Source organism: Lemur catta, chromosome 5 (genome assembly GCF_020740605.2).
Source record: "Lemur catta isolate mLemCat1 chromosome 5, mLemCat1.pri, whole genome shotgun sequence".
Taxonomy (NCBI): Eukaryota; Metazoa; Chordata; class Mammalia; order Primates; family Lemuridae; genus Lemur; species Lemur catta.
In genome coordinates, this window is record NC_059132.1 from 33,105,840 (window position 1) to 33,121,273 (window position 15,434).

The window sequence follows — 15,434 nt, forward strand, 5'->3', positions numbered from 1 at the left end:
AATGCTTCCTCTGTCCAAGTGTTTAGAGGTTGAACAATGAATTGGCTGTGATTTCATTCTAGGTGAATTTTATATAACAATCACATTGCATATAAATAGTTCAGACAAATGAATCTTTTAAATGTAGGGAAAAAATGCTCATAAGACATTAAAAAAGAACCTCTAAGACATGGGTTCTTCTGGTTCCCTTTCTCCCCATCTGCACTTCCATTTTATGAAATGGCACCTCAGTTAGTAGTTAGAAGCCCATTTGCACTATACAGACTTGCCACCTAGATAATTACAGACTGTATCTCTCTGGGGACAATCTATAATTTATCTATCTTCATAATTTCAAATAAACATTTTTATGTAAGTAAAGCAGGGAAAGAAAATCACACAAATCCCAAGTATAAAGGAGACTGTCTCATGCCTTCTCTCAGTCATTAACCACCCCCTTCAAAAGTAACAACTACTCTAACTCCTAAATCCACACATTGGTTTTGCCTGTTTTGAACTTTACACAAATAAGATCATAGCATATGTATTCTTTTGGGTCCAGCTTATTTCATTCAACATTATATTTTTTAAATTCATCCACATTGATACATGTATTAGTAGTTCATTCAGATTCACTGCAACATGGCATTCCATTGTAAGGGGTACACTACAATTTATTCTTCATTTCATTACTGAAGAGCACATGGGTTATTTCCAGTTTTTTGGTTAAGGATAATGCTGCTATAAACATTCTTGTATATGTGCTTTGCTTAAATCTATATATGCACTTCTGTGCATACTACACTTGATAGTAACATTGCTCAGCCATAGATATTTTTAACTTTGGTAGATTGCCCAACATTTTTTCAGCAGTGTTTGAGAGTTCCAATTGCTCCACATCTTCGACATACTTGGTATGTTCATTTTTGTTAAGTCCTTTTGCTGGATATGTATTAGCATCTCATTATGGTTTTAATTTTATTTCACTGATGACTAATGATGTTGAGCATCTTTTCAAATATATATTGGCCTTTTAGATACCCTCTGTTTTAATTATTTTAGGGTTAGGAAAAATGGAGGATAATAGCAACAGGAAAATTCTCTCTGAAAGCAACCCAGACAGCTGGAAGAGAGGGCTTCAGAATTTCAGTGACAGACCTCTGGCTACCCACCCTACCACAGTCTAAAATATCTTTAGCATAGTATGACCAGAGTCTGCAACTTCCTAACGACCTGTTTAAGGGCTCACCAGTATGGAAACTGGATCATGCTGATTGATTTATTATCTGGTTTCCATGACAAAAATATAAAAATACATTTGGGAAAACAGATATAGACACAGGCAGACACACTGTTAAAAACATACAGACAAAGACAGACAGACACACTCTTGTAAATACCATCTGTGGGCTGCTAGGACCAAAAAATTCCTCAAAGGCCATCCAGGGTACTGGGCTAAGTTACAGGGATCATATACACCAATTGTTATCTGTGAACAGAAAAGACTTTCGAGTGAGTCAAGTATCATGTCAGATTCACAATACAGACATTGCTAGTACTTCCTCTTTACTTTTTATGCTTTCTGCAAAGAATTAAAAATCAGACACTTGGTAAAGAGCTAAACGGAACAGAAGAGAGCAAAAGGATCTGACACTGGACTAGAAAACTTCTTGCTGGAAGGAACTGTCAAATTCTTCTCTGCACCCTCTGAGCCTGGCCTTGGCCTGGCAGAGAGTAAGAACTAGTTACATTTAGGAGGAAGAAAGACTGGAAGGAAGACAGGGAAGGAGGGAGGACAGTCAACAGTCAGGACTTATGTAGAGAAAATCCTCCCTTAAAGAAATGCAATCTGTGAAAATGACTAATTTTTATGTTAAAAAAAGGGCCACTACCATTTGTAAGTCTACAGTCAGATCAAATTAAACAGCCAGTTGCCCTTAATTTTGCTAACATATACTTTCTCCCACCCCTTTCCCATCCCTCTTCCCCCAACCCGGACTTCTGTCTAGAAAACTCTACTCAACTTAAAATACCATTTCTCCAGTGAAGACTTCCCTTGGCAGAAGTAGCTACTCTGTCCTCCCTGCTTCCATAGCTCTTTGTACGTTACATATAACATTCTTCACTTTTTCTCCCTCCTTCCTCTCAAAGACAATGAGTGCCCAGCAACCACATCTTGATTTCTCAATAACATTCTCCAGGAAAAGAAATCAGAGCTCCTGGGACACATTGCTAATTCCAGGGCTTGGACAGAGAAAATACAAGATGAGCCTGGAGCATCTTGTAGCACCAGAAAAGAAGGAGGTACTCAAAAAATAGAAGGGTGGGAGCATACCCAAGGGGACCCAGGAGCCAACTGAAAGACTCTCAATGGCCAAGGTGGAAACAATTTAAGCAAAAAAATAATGTAGTGTTGAATTATAATCCAAAGTATAAAATAAATATCTATGAGTCCATACTGCTATAAGTAATGGAATAAATCCGTGAAGGTGAAGGGACAAGTATTCCTTAAAGATTTCCAACAAAACTTGTAGATACTTCCCTCCTTCAGGAAACTTAATCCTTTCTATTCTTGAGAGTGGCTGGGCTCAGTGACTCACAGCCAGAGGAAAAAACAGTAAATTTACAGTGGAGAAACCTGGCAAATATTACTTTAACCGAATGATCAATTTAACATTATCAAGAATGTCATGTGGATATCGGGTATCCTGGATACGATGTGATGACAAGGGGACTTCACTCAGTGGTATTCTTTCCAAAAACCCACAACCCCAGTCTAATCACAAGAACACATCAGACAAATCCAAATTAAGGGACATTCTACAAAAATAACTGACCAATATTCCTCAAAACTGTCACGATCCAAGATTATCAAAAACAAAGAAAGTCTAAGAAACTATTACAGACCAGAGGAGACTAAGGAGACTTGACAACAAAATGCAATGTAGCATCCTGGACTGGATCCTGGAACAGAAAGGTGACATTACTGGGAAAACTGGTAAAATGTGAATAAAGTCTAGAGTGAACAGTAATGTACTAATGTTGGCTTCCTAGTTTTGCCAAATGTGCCACAGTAATGTAAGGTAATAACATTAGAGAAAACTGAAACTGGGTGAAGGGATATGGGAACTGTCTGTACTGCCTTTGCAACTATCACCTGTAAATCTAAAATTATTCCAAAATTAAAAGTTTATTTTTTTTTAAAAAGACAATGAGCATCTAGATAGCAGAGAGTATTAGTGAGAGATACATAGCAGATACATAGGGAATGTTCATTAAATGATAAAAGAAGGATGAAGGGACAAATGGGCGGATGTGCAGGTGGAAAGGGAAGAAGATGGGAGTTGGGGGAGAGGGACAATGGCTGGGGGAGAGGGACAATGGCTGGCAGAGAACCATAAATTAACCCACAGCTTCCCTTTATAAGCACAGCATGGGTTAAATAAAAAGATGGCTGATATATTCTTGTTTAATCTATTATAGATCCAGTTAGTTCTGTAAGGATGGAATCAGCCCAAACACTTCCATTTATTCCCCATAATGCTTGGTATCGTGTCAGTCACAAAGCAGGAGCTTAACCGATATTCAGATAAAAAAAAAAAAATGAAAGAAAGAAGGAATACCCAGAACCCCACTACCCAGAGAGAACTACTATTAACATCTTGGTATATAACCACCCATAACTTTATTCTTTGGATAGATATATTTTAATTACTGTAACTTTTAAAGAAAAATGAGATCATGCTATAAATATTGTTTTACATCTCATATTACATTGTAAACTCTCTTCCATGCCAGTAAATGTTTTTCTACAACTACTGTGTGTAGTGGCTGAAAGGCATTCCATTGTACTGATATATCAAACATTTTTCTATTTCCTTTTGAAGGACAATTCAGCAGTCTTCATCTATGTTCAATAAATCTCTGAAATGAATTTTACTATTGTTTTATCAGATAATTATTGCATTATTTCAAAGATATTCCTTAAAAATATTTGCTCCTTCTCCATTATATAAAATTTTCATATTCCTAAAATTGAAGCCTTTTCTGTCTAGATGCATTTTCATGTTTTAAATGCAAATAGATAGATGCAAAGTTAATACAAATAGATTCATATTTACGGTTAATCTGTCAGGAAACACAGGCTACCTTTATCTGAGATTTCCTTTTCCACAGGGAGATAAAACTTCATCAGCATCCAGGGAACTTTTAAAAATAGAGCTTATCAAGACTACTCTAAACTAGGGCAAGTATTTAACCCCGCAGAGCCTCAGTTTTTTAATCTGAATCATGGGAGAAAAATTATTATCTATTTGATAGAGTTGTAGTGAAGATTAAATGAGCTGATACTGGACATAAAAAGTCCAGCATATACACAGCGCTACTAATATCATTATCAATGATAGACTCAGAATCTCCAGTGTAAGCCTGCAATCCATCCATGTCTTTATCTGTATCAAGCTTCTGAGTAATTCTGATGCAGCTGGTTCAGTCCATGGACTAGAATTTGGGAACCATTTGAGAAGGTGGTCTTATAGACAAAAAACAAAATAAAAATAAAAAAATAAAAACCTCTGGGCTTTTTTTCATTACCTCAAAAACTCTGAATTGGCTCTGTCTTCCCATGTTCCTCAAAATGTGGCCCACGCACCAGCAGCCTGCATGCATAGGCATCCCCTGGGAGCCCGTCAGAAAGGCAGAATCCCAGGCCCCACTCCCCAGACCTGCTGACTCACAGTCTGCATTTTAAAAAGAACCCACGTGATTCTTATGCCCATGGATGGTTCAGAAGCACTGCTCTGATCCTTACCCCTGGATTGCCATGGTTCTCAAACTTTTTTTTTATATATATAAGGAAAAGTTTATTTACCTCACAGTTCTAGAGGCTGGGAAGTCCTAGAGCATGGTACTGGCATCTGGTGAGGACCTTCATGGTACATCACAGCATGGTGGAGGGCAGCCCAGGGTGACAGGGCAAGAGTGGTTCTCAAACTTGAACATGTTTGGGCATTACCTGGGGAGCTTTCAAAAATACTGTTGCCTATGGGTCCCACTTCCAGAGGTTCTGATTCAATTGGTCTGGGGTTTGGCTTGAGATTAGTTGTTTGAAAAGATCCCAGGTGATTCCAATGTGCAACGAGGTTGCAAACCCCTGCTTGATAATATGCAGCAGAGTTTCTCAAAGTGTGGTCCACCACAGACCACCTGCATCAGAATTGCATGGAAGCTTTATGAACTTGCACAATCTCCTCTACCCACACACCCAATCTGATCCCAGACCTCTCTAGGTACCAATACCTGCATGTCCAGTGAACACCCATGTGATTCTTATGTACACAGCATTTCAGCACTAGCCACCTAGAGTCTAAGAAGGAGAAAATGAGTACTTGCTCAAAATAGTGTTCATTGCACCCCATATTTTTCCTTATTGTGACTGTGGTTATTGACCCACTGTATTTTCCTGATTCACACCACCATAGATTATAAAATGCACTTTCAAACTGAGCAGGAAAAAAAGGGGGGAATACCACCACATTAAATATACATAACTGTAAGAAATTCCTGATTTTAGAAAAATTAAAATATGAAGAAAAAAGTATTTGTATTTTAGAATAGAGAAAATACAGGATGTATTTCATATCTGTTTCTCTTGCTGGTCTAGAAGTTCCGTGAGGGTGGGAGCAGCATCTGTCATACTCATCTTTCCAGCTCCAGTACCTAGCACAGTACCCAATGCTCAGCAAGTATCTATTGAGTAGATGAATTTGTAAATTTCTCCAGGCCCTAATATGTGGACCCCCCTCTCCAATACCCTGGGAAGCTAGAGGGGAAAGGTAATGTCTGACTGACAGAGACCTGAAGCTTCCATACAAAACTGTGATGCAGCATCTCGGCAAGTTCCTTTCCCTTCCCTCTTTCCTTTTTCAACATTATAGGTTCTCCATTCAGTGACACTTTAATAGTGGGATTCTCCTGAGTGAGAATGTGAGAGTATGATTAAGAAGAGGGTTTCCTATGAGAAGGGAGAGAACTCTGAGAACACAATCTCCAGCCTAGGGCTTTCTCTGAATTAAGAATTGTCTTCCTTGAGCTCTTTGGATCCAGCTGGCCACCCCACCTGGCACTCTTCCACCAGGGATACCTTTTTATGTTCCCCTCTGTCAACTGTGACAGAAAGCATCTGCCAGACAAACTACATTTATCAAGTAATCATCACTTCAACTTTACATTGTTTTTTTCATAAAAAGCATTTACAGCTCTATCCAGCACAGAAAGAGGGAGAAGGGAGAAACTGGCATTTCTACTTCCATGATGTTGAAACAGCTTACAATGAACAAAATGGCCTGATGCAGCAAAAAAAAATGCACTGGCTGGAGAGTCAGCAGGTATGTGTTCTAATTCTGCAGCTAATTGATTCTAAGACCTTGGGGGAGGCTCCTTCCTGACCTGTAAAGTGAAAGGGTTGAATTGTTTCATTTCAAAGGATTCCTTGGGGCTCTGGAATCACAGAACCATAGAGAACACTAAAGAGAAAAAGGCCCTGTATAGGTCACAGAACAACACAGACTATATTAATGCTCAATCTTACATGGCATCTAAAGGCTATCCAATGGATTCTTTAGGAAGAACCTAGGCAGTATCAATCCAGAAAACGTCATTCCTATAGAGATGCTGAGTTTCAAGTTTCAAATGTGACTCCATAAACCAGGCCTCTTATCAAATGTCCTGGGTCACTTACTCTTATGTGGCCTTCGGCAATTTACTTAACCTCTCTATGCCTTAATTTTCTCGTCTATAGGATAACTACAAGATAACTCTTACCAGCACTTAGCACAGAGACTGGGAGCGAGGCAAGTGCTCAACAAATGGTAACTATAAAAACAACATAGGCTGGGCGCGGTGGCTCACGCCTGTAATCCTAGCACTCTGGGAGGCCAAGGCGGGTGGATTGCTCGAGGTCAGGAGTTTGAGACCAGCCTCAGCAAGAGCGAGACCCTGTCTCTACTAAAAATAGAAAGAAATTATCTGGCCAACTAAAATATATATAGAGAAAAAAAAAATTAGCCGGGCATGGTGGCGCATGCTTGTAGTCCCAGCTACTCGGGAGGCTGAGGCAGGAGGATTGCTTAAGCCCAGGAGTTTGAGGTTGCTGTGAGCTAGGCTGATGCCACGGCACTCACTCTAGCCCGGGCAACAGAGCGAGATTCTGTCTCAAAACAACAACAACAACAACAACAACATAAATAAATAAATAACATAAACAACCTAACAACATAAACGCTCTCTTATAGTAACTTCATTGACCTCTTTGTTCAGTTCAATCCATCGCCCTCACAGTCAAGTGTCACTTGACAGGCATGTGCTCTGAAAAATGTGTCATTAGGTGATTTCATCATTGTGCCAACATCATAGAATGTACTCATACAAACCTAGATGGTAGAGCCTACTACACACCTAGGCTATATGGTATGGCCTGTTGCTCCTGGCTACACACCTGTACAGCATGTGACTGTACTGAGTACTATAGGCAATTGTAACACAATGGTGTTTGTGTATCTAAACACAGAAAAGGTACAGCAAAAATACTACATTATAATCTTATGGGACCACTGCCATATATGCAGTCTGTTGTTGCTGGAACATAGTTACATGGTGCATGACTGTACATAGTTATCTATCTTCCGTTTCAAGGTTATCATTTCTTAACTGGCAGGCAAAAGAAGGGGATAAGTTCTAGCTTATAAAATATTCTCTGGCTCTAGGTTTTATCATCTGTAAATGTACAGTTGGGACTAAATGAATCTAAATTATATATCAAATTAAAATATTTATTAGATGCTACAAGTGGATGCCTAATTTTAAAGAATTCTGACACCAAGAACAAAAGCAATGGGGTAAAAAGGTAATAAGAAAAAAATCTTTTCTTGAGCAGAAAAGACTAGGCATACATTTCTTAGAGCAACCTGACCTAAGCTGAGCTATGCAGAGCAGGAATGATCTGCTAAGGAGGAAAGTCTATCACATATCCATAAAGGGAGGTCAGCTTGAAAATGCTTCAAGGTCACTTTCCTACCCATGTGATGCATGAGTGCAGAAGGCATGCATCAAATAGGAAAATGACAGAATCCATTTGACATTAGGCTGAGCATCATTTAATATTTCTTTGATGATTCAAAAGTGACTTCCAAATCACTAAGTGCTTTAGGCACCAACTCACCCTCAATCATTGTAGGAATTATTAATAGTTGGGACAACGCTAGGTAAGCCAGCTTACTATGGATAAACAGATTTTTTTTTTAAATGGCTTTCATAAATAATCACTGGCTAGGAGTTCTGGGTTTTAAAACTGGCTTTGCTATTAATACAAATTAATTGTGTGAACTTGGGCAAAGCACTTCCTTTTATAATATAAATCACCAGAAAGCAGCAAAACCTAATTGAAAAAAAATTTTATTTAGAAGATTTATGAAATAAACATTCCTTCCTACTTGGCTGAGAACAAACAATTCATTGAAATCATTCAGTCCTGATCTGGCTATAGTCCACCAAGCAAGTTGCTGAAAAAGTACCAAGTGAGAAAGAAAAGAGCAAAATTGACAATTTGAGTGTCTTCAGCTGGAGAAATTTCCACAATGATTCCATAAAACATGCTTCTCTGATAAATGACCGTCTTTATTATCCAAACTCTTGCTATAACAGGAAGCACACAAAAGAGATTACATGTTTTAAAAGTATGATGAAAAAATTCAAATATCAAATGCACTTCAAAGTCACAGACAGCTGCCAAGATGCAGAAAAATCACTCAGTGAAGAAAGAGCCCAACTAATAGCATATAAATTGTTGCTCCTTTGCTATTGCTCTTGTCCACAGATTTAAAAGCCCTAGAATTAAAGGCTAACGCTAGTGAAATTACAAAACATTTCCCAAACACTCAATCTTCAATAACTGCTCTGAGGAAAAGTAGAAGAGTCAAGCAAGCTTTCCTAAAAGCTTGGCAATGGGACGGTGCTATGGGCTGTTGCTACCGTAATCATAAGGACTGGCCTGACCAATGACTACATGTCGTAGCAATGCAGCGCCACTGTGACCAGTAAGCGGAATCGACATCTCATTGAGAGAAATAAGAACTTAAACAAGGCCCATATTCTACCTACCAAATGTGTAAAATTGTACAGTGTCTGATGTTGGTGAGGGTACATGGTTGGGAGGTGGGAAACTGGCGGGGTTTTGGGGAACAGTTGTAAGCAGTGGTGTGCTAGAGCCAGCTCATACAGGCTTACGAGAGCCAGTTGTTACTGTCTCTTCCCAACTCTGCATTCTGTGACTTCACATTGGTAGCTTGAAATTGGCCATGGTGAGAGTACTGAAACCTCAGAAATCAGCACACACTACAAAATCAGGGTTCCTGATTTTGCCTTTTCAGTTTTCAAAAAACTTGAAAAAATTAGGAATGGTCCATCTACGTTGTTAAAAGTTAACAGCTTGTTAAACGTTTACCAGCACACCACTGATCATAAACCTTTAAAATGTTCCAATTCTTTAACCCAGTAATTCTACATCTAGAAGCCTTTCCTGTAGAAATAATTCAAAATATGGGGGATTACGAGGGAAGGAGAGAGGAAAAATTTCATGCGCAAAGAAGCTCCTGATAGTGAACAATTATGAGAAACCTAAATGTGAGACACTGATAAAAAATACTATCATAAATCCATTAAAAAGGATGTTGGTGTAGAGTGTTATGCTAAAATACTACAATAAAAATACAGCATAATCTTAGTTTTAAAAATGCACAGAAAAATATTAGAAGGAAATATACAAAAAGTTTACTTTAAAAAATCCCAAAATTTAAAACAACAGCTGAACAACTTTGTGAAATTTTAAAAACTGAGATAGAGCTGGAAATAAGACTAATGAATGGAACCACGCCCAGCGCAGTTCATTTATTTGCATTATTCCCAATATGGTCATACACTGGTCACACAGCATTTTTCATACTACAGGTCATGAGCTCTTTGTGATTCTTAAATCATGTAATGGACCACGACTAGAATTTCTCAAAAAGATAAAACAGAATAAAAGGAAAGCCTTCTTTTGCAAAAATTTTGTTTCAATTATAAATGATTTAAAGACATATGAGTATTGAGTCATCATGTAACAGGTATTTTTAACTATAAGTGACAAAGAAGTTTGGCATTAAACAATCACATTAACAACCATGTCATCCAAGAAATGAGAAGAAAACAATCACAGATGCATTTGCTTTTGAGCTTTAATTTAAAGAAAGCACCATTGGTGAACTAATAAAACCTTCTAGGATGTACTGGGGACTGCTGCACTGGTAACCCTGCCAGTCTCACAATCACAGGAGGGGCTTCTCTTATAGGTGGACCAGTCCTAATTTTTTCAAGTTTTTTGAAAACCAAAAAGGTAGGAAAGTGTGCCTTTCTTTGGTAAAGGCAGAGTCGGCTGCATGACTTAGGACCCTAAAATTTCATTTTTATGGAATAGCTGAAGACTGAGGTTAATCCAAAGAAAATTTTCCTTTGAAAATGAAAACTGACAAACTTATTCTAAGAAAATACAGTGGGAACAATTAGAACATGTGAGTAAAACTTAATGAAGCCTGTTTATACCCATCATCTCTTAATTCTCACAGCCACTTACAAGGAAGGGCATGTCACTACTGTGTGCTTGTACATGCTGAGGAAACTGAGGCTCAGAGGGGTCAGCTCACTAAGTTGCAGTTGGGACCTGAAGTCTAGCCTTCCAACTCTACCCCAACATGCTGTGAGCTAAGGAGAAAAAAAGTGGCTGCTTCTTTTTCTACGATGAGAAGCATTCTGACTGTAGGAGGTAAGATAATTCACATGTGAAGAAGCTTCCATTCCCTAACCTCTTTTCCATTCTCACCTGTAAAATGGGACACTACTACTCACTTTGCAGGGTGTTGTAAGGATCAGTGATAACACATGTGAGCATGTGAGTGACCATCCATGCTGGGCACCTGGTCAGAACACAGACCATGGCAGCCCCAGCTGTTGGTGGCTAGCAGAGTGCTCGCTTTAGTGGCAGGTACCCACTTCCTCATAGCCAGTCAAGACTGCACACACTAGTGAACAGCACCACCAGACACAAAGGCCCCGCTCTGACTTGGAACAGAGATGACCCACTCCGCTCCTGACCTCAGCGATCCGGACTCCCTCCCAAGCAGGCTAACTCCTGTCTTTCCCTTCATCTTCCTCCAAACCAGGGCCCCCAAGGATCTCCGTGCTCTGTGGATCCCCTGATATTAGATGTACAACCACGTGCAGATGTGTATTTCTCTAGGGTTAGGATCTGTTGCTTTCACCAAATGTTCAAAGAGCTTATGCACTTACCCCACCCCACCCCAAATTAAGAACCACTGTTCTAAATTACCCACTTCAGATTACATACATCCCCTGTATTCAGTCTCTTGTTGGTATCCTGTCACTAACCATGTTTATGACTCACTAGACATAACCATTAGGTGTATGGACAATTTGGGGAAGCCTCTGTAAACCACATGGCCTTAACCAGATGAGAGAATGCTCACATTAAAGAGAACACTCAGAAAGAGCCATACTAGAGCTACCTACTACTCGCTGAAGGCCTACTATGTCCCAGGAACTGAGAAGGTGCTTTCCATGTGCAAGCTCTGGTCCTCACAACTCATTCAAGCATAGATTCATTCTTTCATTGTATTTTATACACAAGGCATGATGCTATGGGATGCACACAGAGTGGTGGGAAATCAAACATAGGGTACCTGCCCTGGTGGAGTTTACATTAAAATTAGAGAAAGAAGATATTAATCAAATATCACCCAAGAAAATGTAAAATTACAATTGTGTGAACCACTACAAAAAACAGATATACAGTGCTATGAGAGCTCATAGAAGAAGGTATAAGCCTTCTTATAGAGGTTAGGGAAAGTTTCCTTGAGAAAATAATGACTCAATTTAAATTTCAAGGAAGAATAAACACTTAACAGAGCAAAGGGGAGGTGTGGGTGAGGGGTAGAAGTGGAGAAAGGAAAGAGAAGGGTGTTTCAGGCAAAGGTATGTACAAAAGCCCTGTGGCAGGGAACACAGAATGACTTGGGGCTAGATCCAAACAGGCCGGGCCACATGGACTCTTGCATGCCATATCAAAGAATTCAATTCCTATTCTTAGAGCACACGGAAGAAGACATTCAGGTATTTCATTCTGTGAGCAACATGATCAGATCTGCTTTTCCAAAGAAAAATGTAGGCATGATGTAGGAATGGATTAGAGAGAGGCCAGAGCCGACACAAGGGGACCTGTTAGGAAGCTGCTGCAGTAAGCAGAAGAAAGACAACAGTCGCTGAGAGTGGGGTGGTGGCAGGAGAAATGCAAAGGTGCAGACTGGGAGAAGTCCAAGACGTGAAATCCACAGGATATGGGTGGTTAGGGGACAGAGAGGGGGCCTGCAGGATGCCCAGATTTCTGGTTCACATGACTGGATAGAGACAGTGTTATTCCGAGACAGTGATGCCAGAAGAAGACCAGACTTGGGGCAAAGATTATGAGTTCAATTTCGACATGCTGAATTTGAGGTGCTGGAGAAGGCATGCACAGGCTGGATAAAATGGTCTGGGGTCACGGGGGAGGTTCAGGCTGGTGGGAGAAAATTGAGTCCCTTGTAGCAAGCAGTTATAGTAGTCATGGGCACAATGAGATCACTCAGAAGAGCAAACGGGCTGAAAAGAGGGAAACGTGGAGCGATTCCAACGTTTCTCCATCTTACACATGAGGACACAAGGCTCCTGCAGCAGTGACTCCTTAGAGATCAAAGTGTTGGCAAGAGGACGAGGCAGAAAATAGAACGAAACACAAAGCCAGAGTACAGCCACAGGAGTTCACACTGAAAAGAATTCCTATTTTTGGAAGAAGAGGGTGAAAACCTTCAAGGAGATATCATGACTCAAAAAACACTAAAGGGAAACTGGAGTTATGCTACAGAGAGTGAATTAGGTTAATGCAATAAAAGCAGGAACGACTTCAACCGAGTTCTAGAAATCCTTTCTTTAGGGTTCTGCCCAAACTGTACTTTCCCCTCAAAGCCACCTTAGATTATACCAGTCCACACTTATCTGTCTGTCCTCTCAACATTTTCACATCACGTCTTCTTCGTGTCTGGCATTACACTCAACGTTGAGGATGCAGAGTGGGGTAAAACGAGGTTTCTGTGCTAAAGTTGCTCACAGGCTCACAGGGATATGGAGCATACAGATAAGCAAACCAACTACTTTGGAGCTCAGTTGCTGCGAGGAGGGAGGTTGCTACCAGAACACAGAAGAGGGACAGGAAACAGTGCAAGGAATCAGCCAGTGCTTCCCAGGTGATGAATGAGAAACGTGAGTGAGGCACTCGCTGGTGACAGAAGAGAGACAGAGAGAGAGGCATGTCTGCAGGCAGAGAGCTGAGGGGCAAAGATGAAGCATTTGGAGGGCACCGGTGTAGCCAGAGCATGGGATACCTCTTGGGGAACATCAGATGAGGCTGGAGCGATGGGCAGGAGCCTAATTTGAAGAGGCCTTGAATGCCAAGCTAAATAGTTTGAACTTTATCCTGAAATCAACAGGAACCCTAGAAGGATTTTAAGTAGAAGAGTGACATAATTAAATTTGTATGTTAGAAAATACATTTGGGCAGTAGTGTGGAGGTGACGGGAACATTCCAGATCACAGGTGAGGGAAGCCAGCCAGGAGGCCATGAAATTTCTATGAGGCCATCAAGCTGCACAGCTTCTGGTGACTCTTTCTAGAATAAGATAGGGCATAGACAAACAACCAAAGTATCATCTATATCATCTATACCATTTCTTTGGCCCTTTTCTTCCGTTACCTGAATTTCTAGTTAACTTTCCACAAGTCAATGTCTCATTTCTCCTAGAAGATCTTGGGTTCTGTGAGAACACATATAATTGTATCTCACAATTCCTGGCCCATTAGGGAGTGCTCAACACAGGTGCTGAGTAATTCTAGGCTTTCCTGAGATACGGTGCTAGCCAAGTGAAGGACAACGTGTCTGAGCTCGGCAGGCAGTTGGTCTCAGAGACAGGGCACTGGCGAGTCCTCCAGAGCATTTCAGAGGAGACCAGGGAGATTTGTTCAGTCTTTTAAAATATGCTGCTGTTGAGGAAGAAAGGAAGTGGATACATATTGGGCACCTGCTATGTGCTGGGCATTTTATTCACATTAGCATGTTTAAGCCTCACAAAACCTTGCAAGGAGGTAGTATTACCACCATTTAACAGATAAATTATGGTGAAGAAAGGTTCTGCAGTTTCCCCAAGGTCACAGAGCTACCAAGTGGCAATGTTGACCGTCAAATCCAGATCTAACTGATTCCAAAGGTCAAGCAGAGACTGCCTCTACCCAAATGACCAAGGTGAAAGGGAATGGTAGAAAGGGCATGGGCTCTGGAATCAGACAGTCTGGCCTTGTGACTTTGAGTCTCATTTTCTTCAAATAGAAAATGCAGATACTCATAAAAACCTATTTCACAGAGCTATTATAAAAAGATCAAGCATGTGAAAGCCCCCTTTCAATTATAAAGCATTCTATGAATTATTATTAATTTAGAAAAGCTACACTTTGAGGGAGGATCACTTATTTGCCACACACAACCTGACCTATAGTTGCTTTCAAACACAGGCTGGTTAATCCAGCTGCTATCACAATAGGACCTCACACTAGACTGGTGGTCTTATTGCTATACTAATTTTGCTACAGTTCTATGAAATCACCTGGGGAAAAAAGAATTTTAATAAAAATTCAGTCCTCAGCCCTCAATTTAAAAAGGGCTTACTCCGAAAAATGAAATGCTAATGTAGTTGATTAAAAAATGTGCATAAAAAAGACATCCTAAGTACAGGAATAATCAGACCATCACTTAGAGGCCTCTCTTTTTTGAGCTCTGATATATTTACATGGCTATTGAAATTATTCCACTTGATTTCACAACTTCATAATACTCATCAATGTTTTATTTTTGATTCATAATCTCCTGTAAGTTGTCTTAACAACTTATCATATATCTGATCACTTCTAAAAGACACTTACAATACTCTTTCATTCATTCAAAACAATTTTATTGAGGGCCTCAGACAAGTACTAGACACTATGCAGACACAGATCCATAAGCCATGGGCCCTGCCCTCTAGGAGCTCACAGTCTAATATGCTACAAAAAGGAATTTGTACAAGGCACTGGACCTGTAAATGAGGATCAGGCAATAAGTGCAGTGAGTTCAGACAGGGACAGACCACATATGGCCAAACCCATGAAAGTGCTTCATGGTTGAGGTAGAATTTCAATAAGGAAAGAAAGTTTCTTAGGGTTTTCACAGGTAGAATATTTTAGAAAAATGATACAAAATGAGGGGAAAAAATATATAAAAAAGTTCT

The 15,434-nt window shown here is 40.0% G+C and overlaps 1 protein-coding gene across 7 annotated transcripts in view; it reads right to left on the reverse strand.

The window, feature by feature from the left end:
- The window catches only part of ATG7 (autophagy related 7), a 246,752-nt gene that overhangs the window by 198,759 nt on the left and 32,559 nt on the right, over window positions 1-15,434 (reverse strand). For all 7 annotated transcript variants that reach the window (XR_006735172.1, XR_006735175.1, XR_006735174.1 and 4 more), the window contains one exon: window positions 1,380-1,468. Coding sequence is in view for 3 of the 7 variants with exons in the window: in XM_045551459.1 (XP_045407415.1) it covers window positions 1,380-1,468 (89 nt within the window). In the remaining 4 variants the exon portion in view is untranslated. The remainder of the gene's footprint in view (window positions 1-1,379; window positions 1,469-15,434) is intronic.